The 12,866-nt window shown below is 37.7% G+C and overlaps 2 protein-coding genes across 2 annotated transcripts; one reads left to right on the plus strand and one right to left on the minus strand.

The window, feature by feature from the left end:
- Positions 1–2,950: 2,950 nt before the first annotated feature.
- Positions 2,951–6,598, minus strand: LOC126616688 (F-box protein At2g26850-like). Its single transcript, XM_050284774.1, has 5 exons — positions 5,076–6,598; positions 4,876–4,955; positions 4,565–4,743; positions 4,313–4,387; positions 2,951–3,301 (listed from the first exon to the last, which is right to left on the minus strand). The coding sequence occupies exons 1-5, from the start codon at positions 5,688–5,690 to the stop codon at positions 3,114–3,116; spliced, it is 1,137 nt and encodes a 378-aa protein (XP_050140731.1). The 5' UTR covers positions 5,691–6,598; the 3' UTR covers positions 2,951–3,113.
- Positions 6,599–8,514: 1,916 nt separating this feature from the next.
- LOC126617053 (uncharacterized) lies at positions 8,515–12,866 on the plus strand. The gene is made up of 5 exons (XM_050285124.1): positions 8,515–8,619; positions 11,164–11,212; positions 11,774–11,811; positions 12,028–12,243; positions 12,629–12,866. The coding sequence occupies exons 1-5, from the start codon at positions 8,515–8,517 to the stop codon at positions 12,674–12,676; spliced, it is 456 nt and encodes a 151-aa protein (XP_050141081.1). The 3' UTR covers positions 12,677–12,866.

The following is a 12,866-nucleotide window of genomic DNA, read 5'->3' on the forward strand; positions in this document are numbered from 1 at the left end:
ATTTTGTTTTAGTTGTCATACAACTTAAACATAATGGGCCTTGTGGACCAAAACACTTTTAGGCCCCCGAGACCCGAAACTAAATTGAAAGCCTAATACGAACCTTTCATATAAATAATTAACTAATTAATTAATCTTGACCATTCTCAATTAAACCATTTAATTTCTTACCCATCTCATTTATATTTCTTCACTTTCATCCTTACTCGGTGTACGATCCATTAGGTTCCAATTAACGAGGCAATTGGCAATTTTTACTCTTAACAATCGATTGTGAATTGAAACCACATTTCAATTCTCCCTTTGATGAAGATTAGTGTTTGCTAATCTTTAGGGCTTCCACAATCCATGAGTGACACCTAGCAGTATGTCATGGCTACCTAAGCTAAGTAGAAGTGGTTGGAGAACCTATCCAGTTACAATTACAATGCAATACAGTCCTTCTCTAATACAATACTCTTAATCACATTGTTTGAGTGATAGTTTGTTTCATGTCTACTATCCAATGTGATACTTCTCTATACGATTCATTTCAATATGATTTGGAACAAACTTCTTAAGTCATATTCATATGTTTTGGCCAAAGACTCCCGACTCGTATCTCAAAGTATTCTCCCTCCACCATGGAAGGTTAGAGATCCCTTGTTGTGCATTCATATGCCTACATGACTATAGCTTGACCCCCAATAATGTCGCAGACACTCTCAATGGACTGCCTTTAAAATGATCGAAGATCAAGGACCCAACCATTAGACATATATGATGTTTCAAGTCAAAGGACTACTTTGCATATTGCAACTTACGAGTTCTTACATGACATGTATGTTCGAACTCCTTTGTTATCATTGTTCAATGTACTCAATTACCTTTTGAGCGCCTATGTGTTTGTCTCAGTGTCCAACACTAAATGACATGAGACTAGTCATACTCATGCTTGAGTTAACATAACACATACTAATCTTAACGGATTGTCAATGCCCAACTGGCAATCCTATGGCTAGGAACATTTTAGGAATGAACATAAGAGAAAGGTCTCGTTAATCTTACTTAGATCACTTCTCTCTTAGATTAAATACATTCCTTGGATTCCCTTATTACTTAAACACATAATACAATAAATAGTGATTAACAATAAAATTTGCCCTTCATTAAACATATAATAAACACAATAAGCATTCCAAAAGTTATTACATCAAATGAGTGGCTTTGTGGGCATACTTCGAACATAAGCAACGGGAATGCTTTTGGTTAAAAGAAGATGTGGGCCATATTCGAAGCTCTTGCGATTTTTACCTCGACGTTGATGTCCTGACGACGATCTTTGAAGACAACATAGCATGCATTGAACAACTTAAGAAGGGTTATATCAAAGGAGACAACAACAAGAACATTGCGTCGAAGTTCTTCTTTTCACATCAACAACAAGAGCATTAGAAGATTGAAGTCACGCAAATCCGTTCATAAGACAATATGGCCGACCTCTTCACCAAATCACTGCCGAAGATGATGTTTCAGAAGCTTGTTCATGGAATTGGTATGTGTAAACTTTATGAGTTGTAACATTGCTATTTCTCTTAGGAATTGTGTCAAACTCATGGGGAGTATCCTGAAGAATACTTGTTTGATCTTAATGTACTTTTTTCCCCTACGATTAGGAGCATTTTTTCCCATTGGGTTTTTGCTACCTAACTAGGTTTTATTGAGGCACCCACATTAGGCTGGTCATATCCCTGATGATGTCCCGTAGACATATCTTTTGACTTTGCATTTCTCACACATTTTTTCTTAGTCTATGGATTTTGTCCCTACTCAGGTTTTTGCCATAGCCTTAGGGTTTTTTTTAGTGAGACTCACTTATGCAAATTCCTACCTTATTGAGAATAAGCATTGTTCCTTAGAATCAGTGCCGACGAGTTGACTTCCTCAACTTATGCATGATGCTAAATCTACCTTGCGTATTTACACACTCAAGGGGGAGTGTTGTAAACTTTTCTAGTTTAAGTGTGATTGTGCAAATCCTAGATTATATTTAATTCTAGTTATCATTTCCTATTACAACTTGTATTCCTTGGGGATGAAGGAATTTCTTTTCTCCTTTTACTACTATAAATAAAGGCACTATGTAGGAGGGATAACTCACACATTCCCCTAAAATTCTACAAACACATCTCTCAATCTCTCTACCCTTGCTGCCAACCCCCTTTAACCTTGTCAGATAAAATAGGCTACAATACAAATAAAATTTTCCTTCTTTTAACCTAAAAATATTTAGATTCCGATAAAAGTTTTTTTTTTTTTTTTTGGTCAAAAGATGGAATTTATTAAATTCTAATAGATAAATTTACATCTTCAACTAGAATATTAGAAAGGAAATTAGGACCTTTATAGTCCCAACGTTTGGGGACATGTCGTAAAAGTTGAAAATTCACTAAACCGACTTCTGAAGCATGTATTTATTGAGTTTTGAGCGAATTTTGATTTAAATAATTTTTTTAATTGTTTTAACCATTTGATTTAATTTTGTGTTGCTAGATCTATTTTACCGTTAGATTTAATCATATTTGATCTCAATTGTTGAATTTAATGTATTTAAAAATTAAAAATAGACGAATCATAACATATTAGTATAAAACACGCCATCCACAATAATTGAATTTAAGACCATTCACTTATAAGTGATAAAATACAATTAGACCATATTATCAAATCATAAAGTAAAGGGAGCTTGAATGAAAAGGTAGACATATTGAAAAGCAAAATGAGAAATTGCAATTGCATTACCAATTTCTACGACTTCCAATTGAAGATTTATCAACTAAACTTTTACAAATCGTGGGATAAGTTATCTTACATTAATTGCATGAATTCTGCCGTGTACAGAGATCAGAATCCCACAAAAAAAAAAAAAAAGGTAAATAAAATGTGATGCAAGTGGATTATATAATTGGAATTAAAGGTAAGAAATAGTTATTAGCATTCAAAAAATCTCATTTTACATTTTGCATAATTTCTTTTTAAATAGAAAGTTTGAGGTAGCTAATGCGAATTTTAGAGTGCCAATAACAATCTCTTAACGCTAATGCAAAACCAAATTTGCATATAATAATATTATATTATTCCAAAACTTGCGTAGGCCAAAGAAGCTTCCACATGGAAATTTCTTGTTTGGTTCTGAGCTTCCTGATTCCCCCATAAAACCCATCTGCCTCATTTCCCTCCTCTCGATGATCTCTTCTGCTGATGTTTGTGCATCTCCACCGTGAACCATGTGTGTACTGGTTGAACTCCAGAACCACCGTGTCTGTCCAAAACCATACATCATCAAACAAATATTCACGACTTTCAATGCCCTAATTTAGGATGACAGGAATAGAGATTTAACTTGAATGCAGAGAAACGGGCACGTTTCACTGACCAAATCTTTTGGTCATTGTAATTATTCGAATTACACGACTATACGATCATAATCATGATTATTCATTATCATATTTTAAGGTTATAGTCCAATTGTGGTGAGGAGAGGACACAAATCTTTTGCAAGATTGCTTGGCTGGTGGGTCGGTGGGTGTGATGGAGAGAGATTAAATAACAAATTGGAAAGCCAAGGATGACCATAGCATGCAGCCCCCACAAAGCCTTAAGATTCCAACTTTGCAAAATAAAATAAAAACCAAAAAAATGAGACTACTTCAACGTACTATTTAATGTGGTAAGTGATGAGCAAATGTCGAATTTTCATGAGTTTTTTTCATTGAATCATTAGCTGTATGCAGAATTTACCACATCATATAATACACCAACGAAATACGAATATGCAATCTCCCTAACAGACACTAGTCAAACAACAAAAAGGCAGAGAGTGTAGAGGGAACATTGAGTTCTTTAAATGTGGTTGGCCATAAATATTCTTGCGAGACAAAGCTAGCACAATGTTGGTGGAAATCATGACATCAAATAGTATAAAAGGTGGTCCACCTAGCCCTAGAGCCCTACATTATTCTATTCTATCTATTATATTCTGTGAAAGTGAGGATTGCATTCTTATTATCCACAGATTATTATTAGGAGCAGCATATCAATGACTTGTTACTCAAAAGATTATATATTATCCTAAAATGCTATTTCCAATTAATTGTTAGATTCCTCTAACAACAGCAACAACAACAAAATCTTATCTTACTAAATAATTAGTCGGCCGTATGAATCTTAGAACGTCACTCCCCTAACAGCAACAGAAAAATCAATTTTAGATCACATGCTTGCCAATCCTTTTGAGGGGAGGGGGTGAGATAGAAGAATGAAATCTACTCACCACTATTATGACAAAGGCAGTAATTTTCATTTCCATCACACGATTCCAGGTGACCTACTACACCATACCACCAACCTGCAATACAACCAAATGAATTATAACAATTTAATGATTCATTTAACATACTATCTTCGGGTTGTCCGCTATCCAAAAACCAACATACTTTACACCGCGATGAATGTAAATAAATTACTTAATTGGTTATGACAAAAAAAAATAAAAAATTGGTAAAAACAAAAATTAGAAACAAACCATAAGGAAACTCTTTGTTTCTTCTCCACTGAATCTCTATATGGTCACCGGGCCGCAACTCATTCAAACAGTCGGAGACGTGAAGATCATGAGCCGGAGTGTCAACAGGCGGCGCTCTAAGCCTTTCCCATGGCACAGCGTCCTCAATCGCAACTGCTCTCCTTCCATGCGGCGGATACCTGAAGAAATCAACAACCCTCCTCAATTTATTATCTCAGATCACCCTCATCAACTCACCGCAACCAAAACGCTAACAACAAAACAATACATAAGGAATAAGAAAAGGCAATCAAGGGTGTAAATCGAATTACCTGGCTTGGAAGGTGTCAGTGCGGGGATCATAGCTAAGCTCAGCATCGTAGCATGACAACATAAAACCAACATGCCCATTCTGTAACACAAAACAAACATGAAGCCAAATTAATGAACACAACAAATCCCAGCATGTTTTATTTCTTGTTTCTCTTGTAATCGAAACATATTGGCAAATCGTAGTTGATAGATTACATACCTCGCGGTTATAGACCTGCGCGGGGAACCAGAACCTGCCAGTCTCAAGAGCAAGGTACCAAGACATGATTGAATCAGCTGGCAAACAAGACCTCTGCTTGCTTCCGAGATCATCAACCTTGGATCTGATCCATGAGAAAGGCCAACCAAGAGAGAGAATTCTCATGAGGCCTTTCTGCTTTCCCTGCTTCAAGTCAATCACATCAGTCTTGGAAGCAATATGCCACCGCCACTCCCTGTAAGCAGCAGGGCCAATCACTCTGCCCCATTTCTGCTTCATGTGCTTCTCCCAAAGGTGATCGCTCCTGCATCTCTCCCTCAAAGAAGAACAAACACCCGCCATTCGAAAAAGCGCGTCGGGAGGAAGCTTCTCGAGAATGCATTCCAACACCAATTCCGGCAAGTCCAACACAGACGTCTCCAGTGAGTCGTCAACATTCTCAACTTTGGAAGAAGAAAGGGATAGAGTTTTCCTCACGAGGGACATTCTGGAAGGAATTCGAGGGCGGAAGAGAATCGAAATGCCTTGCTTCGCGAAGTTGGAGAGGGTAAAGAAGGACAAGTCTTTCCAGAAAAAGACAAGGGAGAGGCAAGTTATGAACAAGTAAAGTAGCATCACAAATTTATAAGCGGCCTCAAATTCAAGGTCGGCATAAATGGTGATCTTGAATGGATGGTTTTTAACTGGTTCCCACGAAGCCCACCAAAACCCAACGGTGGGCCTCCGAAAACAACAAACCAACTAACGTATAACTCGCCTTAAGCCAATCCAATCCAAGAAGAGATTTTTCGTGTATGACATGCAACGAATGAATGAAAAAAACGATGGCACTGCAACAAGGAAAAGGAAAGGAAGCCAAATATTGCAAATGGTTTGCTCAGTGGAAAAGAAAGAAAATGGTAAGGACCCCAGCCGTACAGACAGCTAAAACAGATGGCGTTCAAGGATAGGAGCAAGGAGGAAGGAGGAGAGATAGCTAATGGAGATGGGGTCCTCAGATGGCCTTCAGGGATAAGAAAAGTTAAATGTTAAGATAAGTCTAGATGCAGAGACCCATATCTCCAAAATCCTCAGATTCTCTTTTGGAACAAAGAAAAGAAAATAATGCAACAAACAGATCTGGATTGTTGTTGTTGTGGAGATTGTACCGAAAATTAGGTGAAACCCCACCACCCAAAAGAAATGAAAGATAAGGACGGAAGGAGATGAGGAGGCCCAGGAGGGGGTGGAAGTGAAAGATGGAAGATAATAGGGGGGGTTTCTGATGAAGAACTGAACTTGGTGAGGAGGATCAGTTCAACATATTCTTCATCAGAAACTCTTTAGAATCTTCCCCCACCCTCTCAAGCGCCCTTTCTCTCTCTCTCTCTCTTTCACAAATTAACGAACAGGTAGTTGACAAGAAGAAAAGAGGAAGAAATGCAAAAAAAAGTCTTATATAATTGACTATTGGAGGTTTTCCTTAAATAGCTTTCTGGTGCCTTTTTCATTTGTGTGGATATTGAACAAACTCTCTCTCTCTCTCTCTCTCTCTCTCTCTCTCTCAAGTTGGGAGATGGAGGAAAATCCGTATAACCAGAAAAGGTAGCCGTTAGGGTGACGTTCATTGGTGGTTAACAGATTGAGGGTTCTGTTATCAAAGCAGCCTCCACCACTCAGCAGCCATTTTTCAAACCAATCGCTCACCAACACGTACAAATTCCATGGTCTACTACTTGACTAGTCTAGTATCCATAATTGGAGGTGTGAGGGTTACTCCTTGTGGTAAAACGAGGCTTTAGCTATGCATCAGAAACCCGACTTGATCTTATTTTATACCTGTAATTTTAAAGTCATCACTTTAATTCTTAAAACTCAAAATTCGTTTTATGGTGTTATGACAAATTGTCTTCTTTAAGCACTCATGCCAGTTCGACTCGACTTGACCGCTTTTCCATACACACCCCCTTGGATGGTAATGATTGTTGACCGTCCATTAATAAATACGCCAAAGTAGTAGTCGTCAAGTATCCTCTTTCTGACAGTCTTTAGTCCAAAGGGTAAAAATATTGGATTCGAAAATCTAATGGCTCACACAGTAGTGAAGAACGGATTTATTCATTACTCCTACTATTTTAGTTTCTGACTCTAGTCTCCAACATGTATGATATGACATATTCTCATACTTCAAATATGAGCATGTCACTTTGTTTGAAACAGACACTAGTACACTATACGAGTCTTAGTCTCATGGCATGCCAACACCTGAACTGCATCTCTAGCATAAATGCCCTCTCGGCACCCACCTGAGACAACTCACATTCGGCTATAATTAGGCTATTTGGAGTCATGGAAACTTAATACACAAATTACTTCAGATTGACCTTGTCCACCATAAGGTCTCATCTTAGTTATCTCTCTAAGGCGACATATCAGATAATATTTGTGCATTATTTGTTGTACCAAGTAATGCACGTGTTCAGATGCATTCCCTGGGCCAGGACATGTTTGTGCACTCTATGCGTTCATAACATGAATGTCACAACTTGCTTGCCATCTCAAAGTGCCAATGGGAATCGTTCATGTGAGTGAACCAATTCAAAGCCCGATGACATATAATAAAGATTTTCCTGCATCATTTCGATTCATGTATGAAATGAGCCACTAAACGTCAATCATAATGTTAGAAGCAACTCTAATTATAGTTTTAACCATGCTAGTTGCTTAAGACGTGTCTCTAGGCTGCACCTTCTTGTGCAATTCTGATTGGAACAATCATTTACGATTGGAGAAACGACATGTTTAGATCTTCCCATATTAAACTCTCACCTCTCTCTAAAAGCCTTCCCTCTTCTCTCTCAAAACAACCTAATTTTTGAAAGCCTTCTGGCCATCGACCCCTTGCTTCAACTTGGGGTTGGCGGCAACCTAGTGTCCCCCCCCCCCCCCTCCTCACCCTTTTCCCTCTTCCCCTTTCTTCTTCCCTACCCCCCATATCTCATTGTTTTTTGGTTCTTACCTTTTCCTCCAACTCCCTCCCCCCCCCCCCCCCCCCCCGTTTTTCCATTCTCCAAATCACCATGGTTGGTGATTTGGTTTTTCTTTTAATGCATTTAGATTTCAGTTGTTTTCATTCTAAGCATTTTGTGTCTCAGGTTGCCCTAAGCTTGGTCTCAGTTCCCCCCCCACCCAGTTTTTCCGTTCTCATGGTGATTTGGTTTTTCTTTTAATGCATTTAGATTTCAGTTGTTTTCGTTCCAAGCATTTTGTGTCTCAGGTTGCCCTAAGCTTGGTCTCAGTTTTCCTTGAGTTTATCTCAAATATGCTTTCTATGCCTTCTTCCTTTCCACACATCGCTTGCTGCTCGTTTCGTCATGTGTCTCCTCCTAGGATCTCCTTTGGAGGCGCACTTTGCTAGTTTGTAGCATTTAAAGTGCATTTTGCACTATTTGGTAGGATTATGGGAGCACTCTCAGCGTGGATAGCTTGCTTGTCCCCATTTTCGATTCATCTTTTTAGTTATTTGGCCATTCTTTCAGGCGGTGGCAATGCATCTGCGATGCTGGTACGGCTGTTTTGGTGAAGGTGGCTGCTTTACATTTTCTTGTCTAGATTTTTCTATTTGTTAGTTGTTATGGGCTGCTTACTTTGGGCCTATTTCATTGTAATTTTTTGTAATGGAATTGCGCTTTTGCTTGGCCTTTTTAGACTCTTTTTTTTTGAGGTGCTCTTACCTTGTTATAGCTTTCTCTTTCTATGAAATTTACTTTGATTGACCAGAAAAAAAAGACCTTCTTATATTAGGGACCATCAACATAGACTAGGGGCAATATCATTTCTGCACTGGAGTATAGCTCCTCATTTTTTGGGCTATCTAGTATTTGTAAGATCTTCCGAGCTTCGTCTTTGAATTCAAGCTACACCACCTAGCCTCTAAGTCTATGGCTAGCTTGAATTCTACAGTGAGTTAGGCAATATAGGTTTGTTTCTCTTCTAGGAGCATCACCTTATACTATGGTGTCTTTCTCTCTCTTTCCATTGCTTATCCTTAAGGGATTGTTAATGTAGGGTCCCTTTAGACCCTAAAATAATATATAGTTGTAAGTTCGGCCCTTTATCATGGGCTTAGAAAGGCCTACGAGAGAAGAAGATCAAAGCCTTGGGCCTGTGAACTAGCTGAATGGTACCAGACAACATAGCACCATCGCAAAGATTAGAATAACGAGCGCTTTTAAACGAGCACTTGCATGTCTAGTCTAACTATCGACAAAGAAGATGAGCACCTATCCAAAAAATACTTTCCAACCACTTGAAACAAGTTGGCAAAATTGAGAACTTTACTACACAGCCCTAGAGACAGGCCTACTGGAACATCAGCTTCAATCCACGCGTTGGCCATCAACAAGAATAGAGGCCTACAAAATGACATAAAGGTTGTCAGATCAAGTGCTCGGGATGATGCTTCCTCAGCCACTCAGGGCGAGCGATGCCTCAGTACATGTTGGCACAGGGAACCTTGCAATCAGTCCTGAACAAATGTCACTTCACTTTCACATGTCGATTGTACGGTGGAGGAATAGGCAATAGGTTAGTTTTGTATGTCCAGTTCATTTAATGCAAAGGCAGTGGAGCACTTGAGGGCCAATTCTTTTGGTCCCACTGACGGCCTATATAAAGAGGGACAAGCACCTCCTATGGGGGGCGGACACAAAGAAAGAGAAACATTTCTCTGTTGTAAAGAATCTTTGTAATCTGTATCCAACATATATACAAATCATTACATTAGATGTAGCCCAATTTTGAAGATGGACCACGTAAACCATGTTGTCAATCATCTAAATCTTTAGCTTGAGCCTATCAATGTTAACCATACTAGTCTTTGTTGACCTCCCGGTTTGGAGTGCTAACAGGGATATCGGTGACTAGTAGAGAAGGGGGCAATGGTCCAACAGTGATATTAAAGAACTCTCTTCATTTAATCACATGAGTATGTTCAGAAGTTTGCTTAATGAACATAATTAACTCTAAGTTATTTTATGATCGCTCATATTAATATCAAGTGCGTTGTAGAATCTTTTTCAACTCACGTAAGACAAAAATTTATGGTCGCATATCATGATATAGTGCTTCACAAAAGTCTTGTTAATTGTAATGAGACGACAATATAGGAAAATTTCTTGTTTCTCTCATCAAATGCCATAGCATTTCATAGTCTTCACAAAAGTCTTGTCAATTAATGAGACAACAATATAGGAAAATTTATTGTTTCTCTCATTATACTTGAAATGTATATCCTAGTCTGAAGTTATTTCTTTCGCTTCCAAGATGTCCTTGAGTTCAGGAGTGGCCCATATGGTGACATCCAAGGACTTCTATATGCAAGTCCCATTAGGATAAACTAAGAAGTTTCTAAGAACACGATCAAACTCCATAGCATCTCATGTGTAATGTATCAATTGATCGACACCTATAGTCGAACAAAATTTTCACGTCTCTTCAATCTACAAAAGGATGAATGAGAAGTTTTACTCCAATACGTTTTAATCAAACTTGCTATTAGTAGTACACTTTCTTTAGTCGTACTCCCACTAATAAGGACTTAGCACACATGAGATAGCATGGCTAGACAACACAATTCAATATGTGCATTGAAGAATGCGAAGAAAATATTTTTAACCACTTGAGTTACAAACTCATTGCATGCTAATCTTATTAATTTGAAGATTTGCATTTTGAACTTTTTGGGTCACCATATTTTATGTCTTAGTCAAAGGATCAAACCTTCCAAGTAAATTGAAATCAAACTTTCATAAATAGAATATCGTTTCTTGTAACCATCCATTGCCTGTTTCTGTTTAATAGATTTTCTGGTTACCATGTTTTGTGGCCTAACATCTCTCTCTCTCTCTCTCTTCCTGTCTTTCTTACTAGTTTACCTTTACCATATGTTTCTAACTGAAAAAACAAGGATGGTAAATGGTCAGACTAATAACTTGTTTGTCATCATCCAATCATGTGTCGCCAAGTAATTCAAATAATTATCAACTTGTTAAGTTAGAGAGATATATAATGTAAGAAGTTGTGAAAATTTACCAAGCATTTTTTTTAGCAGAAGTCTCTACCTCTCCTTCAAGGATTACATGGGTCACCGGGAGGAGGTAAGCCAACAACTCCAATTGCTGAAATCATCATATTCCTCTTTGTTTAGGGTTCATACATTGTTTTCTTCTTTTCTTTTCCATTTTTCAATATTTACTTTTTATTTTTATTGAAATTTACGAAGAACATTGATCTATTAATTGCAAGTTCTGTACAAATTCCCCATTGAAGTCAAAGCTGTTTTTTTTTTTTTAATGTTCATTTGACCGTTTTTCTAAAGAACAAGAGGATGATAATCTAATGTGTAAACGAGAGGATGATATAAGCTCAATCATCTTTCTTTTACTATAGATGCATATGTCGTTACATGTAAACATGGAGAAACGAAAATGGTGGGTTATGAATCCTGCACTATATGCGGTCTATGAGACGCATAACTTAAAAGAAAAAAAAAGAAATGTATTAGTGCTCCAAAACAATCATTTTGCGACGCTCCCTCTTACTAACTTTTTCGTTCATCGTGCAATATATTCTAATTGATGTCTTTTGATGAATAAATTCAAGCTTGTTACCCTCGAGCAATATTTTGAAGAAAGCTCAATTGTGTTTTTCTTGTGCAGATGGTATTCTTTCAGTTGTAGCCAGTGACATAAGAGAAGTGTGATTTTTATTTTGTTCCCTTGTGCGGGGGGCTTCCATGTCCTTGAGCTTGTATTGGTAAATGGTTAACGTGTGTTTTTACCAAGGGGATGTTAACTATTTACCAATGCAAGGTCAAGGAGCCATCTTACCTATTTATGTAATTTCGCCTGCATTTACTACTCTAGCTACATTATAAGAATTCCATTTGCTAAAAACATGTATGCATTTGCAGAAAAATGGTCGGAAGTCTGTACCTCAATTCGGAGGATGGGATCAGAACAGCCCAGATACAAACTACACCGTTGTGTTCTCTCAGGCTCGTGCTAACCGGAAGCAAAACAAGACCAACTTGACCGAGTTCAAGCGTAACAGCCTTGGGAATGAACAGGAATTCATGGCTGCTCACCCTCATCATCCTCATCATCATCACCAAGATGACTCTGTTACGGTAAGACGCTCGTTTTTCAGTACTTGGCTATTTTTTTGTTTTAACTGAAGTGAGTGTTCTTCACAATTCCATGCTCACCTTGTTTTGATCCATATCCCCTATAAACGCACATGGATCATCACAAGGTAGAGCATTCCATTCTAGTCCATGATTTACATAACACATTATTCAGTTCAGAAGGAAAAGAAAACAAAAGAGGCGACATTCACACATCCTGTTTAACTCTTCACGCATCCTTTCTAATTTTTGGCAATTGAATAAAATAAATCAAACGATATACACAAATAGAAATTAACAGGGGTGTGTGAGAAGCTAAAAATAAAATGATAAAAAAATTATATACCTTTTTTCTTCTAATTGTATTTATATTTATATTTTTATGCAGAGGAAAAAGACGATTCTGACTTACATAAATTGCTGTATTAGGCCTTGATTTCCTAAGAAGGCAAGCAAATCATCAATTCCTGCCTGCCATTTGTAATCATTAATTTATTCACATCATCATGATGTAGTCTTATAGACGATAAGACCCGTTTGTCAAATGAAAACCTAATCAACAGCTTTATTCATCTCCCAGTACAGTGTGATATTAATATTAATAATATTATTATACATTCTATTTA

Source organism: Malus sylvestris, chromosome 3, assembly GCF_916048215.2.
Source record: "Malus sylvestris chromosome 3, drMalSylv7.2, whole genome shotgun sequence".
In the NCBI taxonomy this organism is placed as follows: Eukaryota; Viridiplantae; Streptophyta; class Magnoliopsida; order Rosales; family Rosaceae; genus Malus; species Malus sylvestris.

What these genes read in the sequence shown, in the direction of transcription:
- LOC126616688 (XM_050284774.1), bottom strand. Translation starts at nt 5,690, where the DNA reads ATGCTACTTTACTTGTTCATAACTTGCCTCTCCCTTGTCTTTTTCTGG. An exon ending in CGCAGGTCTATAACCGCGAG is followed by an intron (nt 4,956 to 5,075) that starts GTATGTAATCTA and finishes TTTGTGTTACAG; the next exon opens with AATGGGCATGTTGGTTTTAT. An exon ending in ACTGACACCTTCCAAGCCAG is followed by an intron (nt 4,744 to 4,875) that starts GTAATTCGATTT and finishes TGATTTCTTCAG; the next exon opens with GTATCCGCCGCATGGAAGGA.
- LOC126617053 (XM_050285124.1), top strand. Translation starts at nt 8,515, where the DNA reads ATGGGAGCACTCTCAGCGTGGATAGCTTGCTTGTCCCCATTTTCGATT. An exon ending in ACATGGGTCACCGGGAGGAG is followed by an intron (nt 11,213 to 11,773) that starts GTAAGCCAACAA and finishes TTTCTTGTGCAG; the next exon opens with ATGGTATTCTTTCAGTTGTA. An exon ending in TAGCCAGTGACATAAGAGAA is followed by an intron (nt 11,812 to 12,027) that starts GTGTGATTTTTA and finishes ATGCATTTGCAG; the next exon opens with AAAAATGGTCGGAAGTCTGT.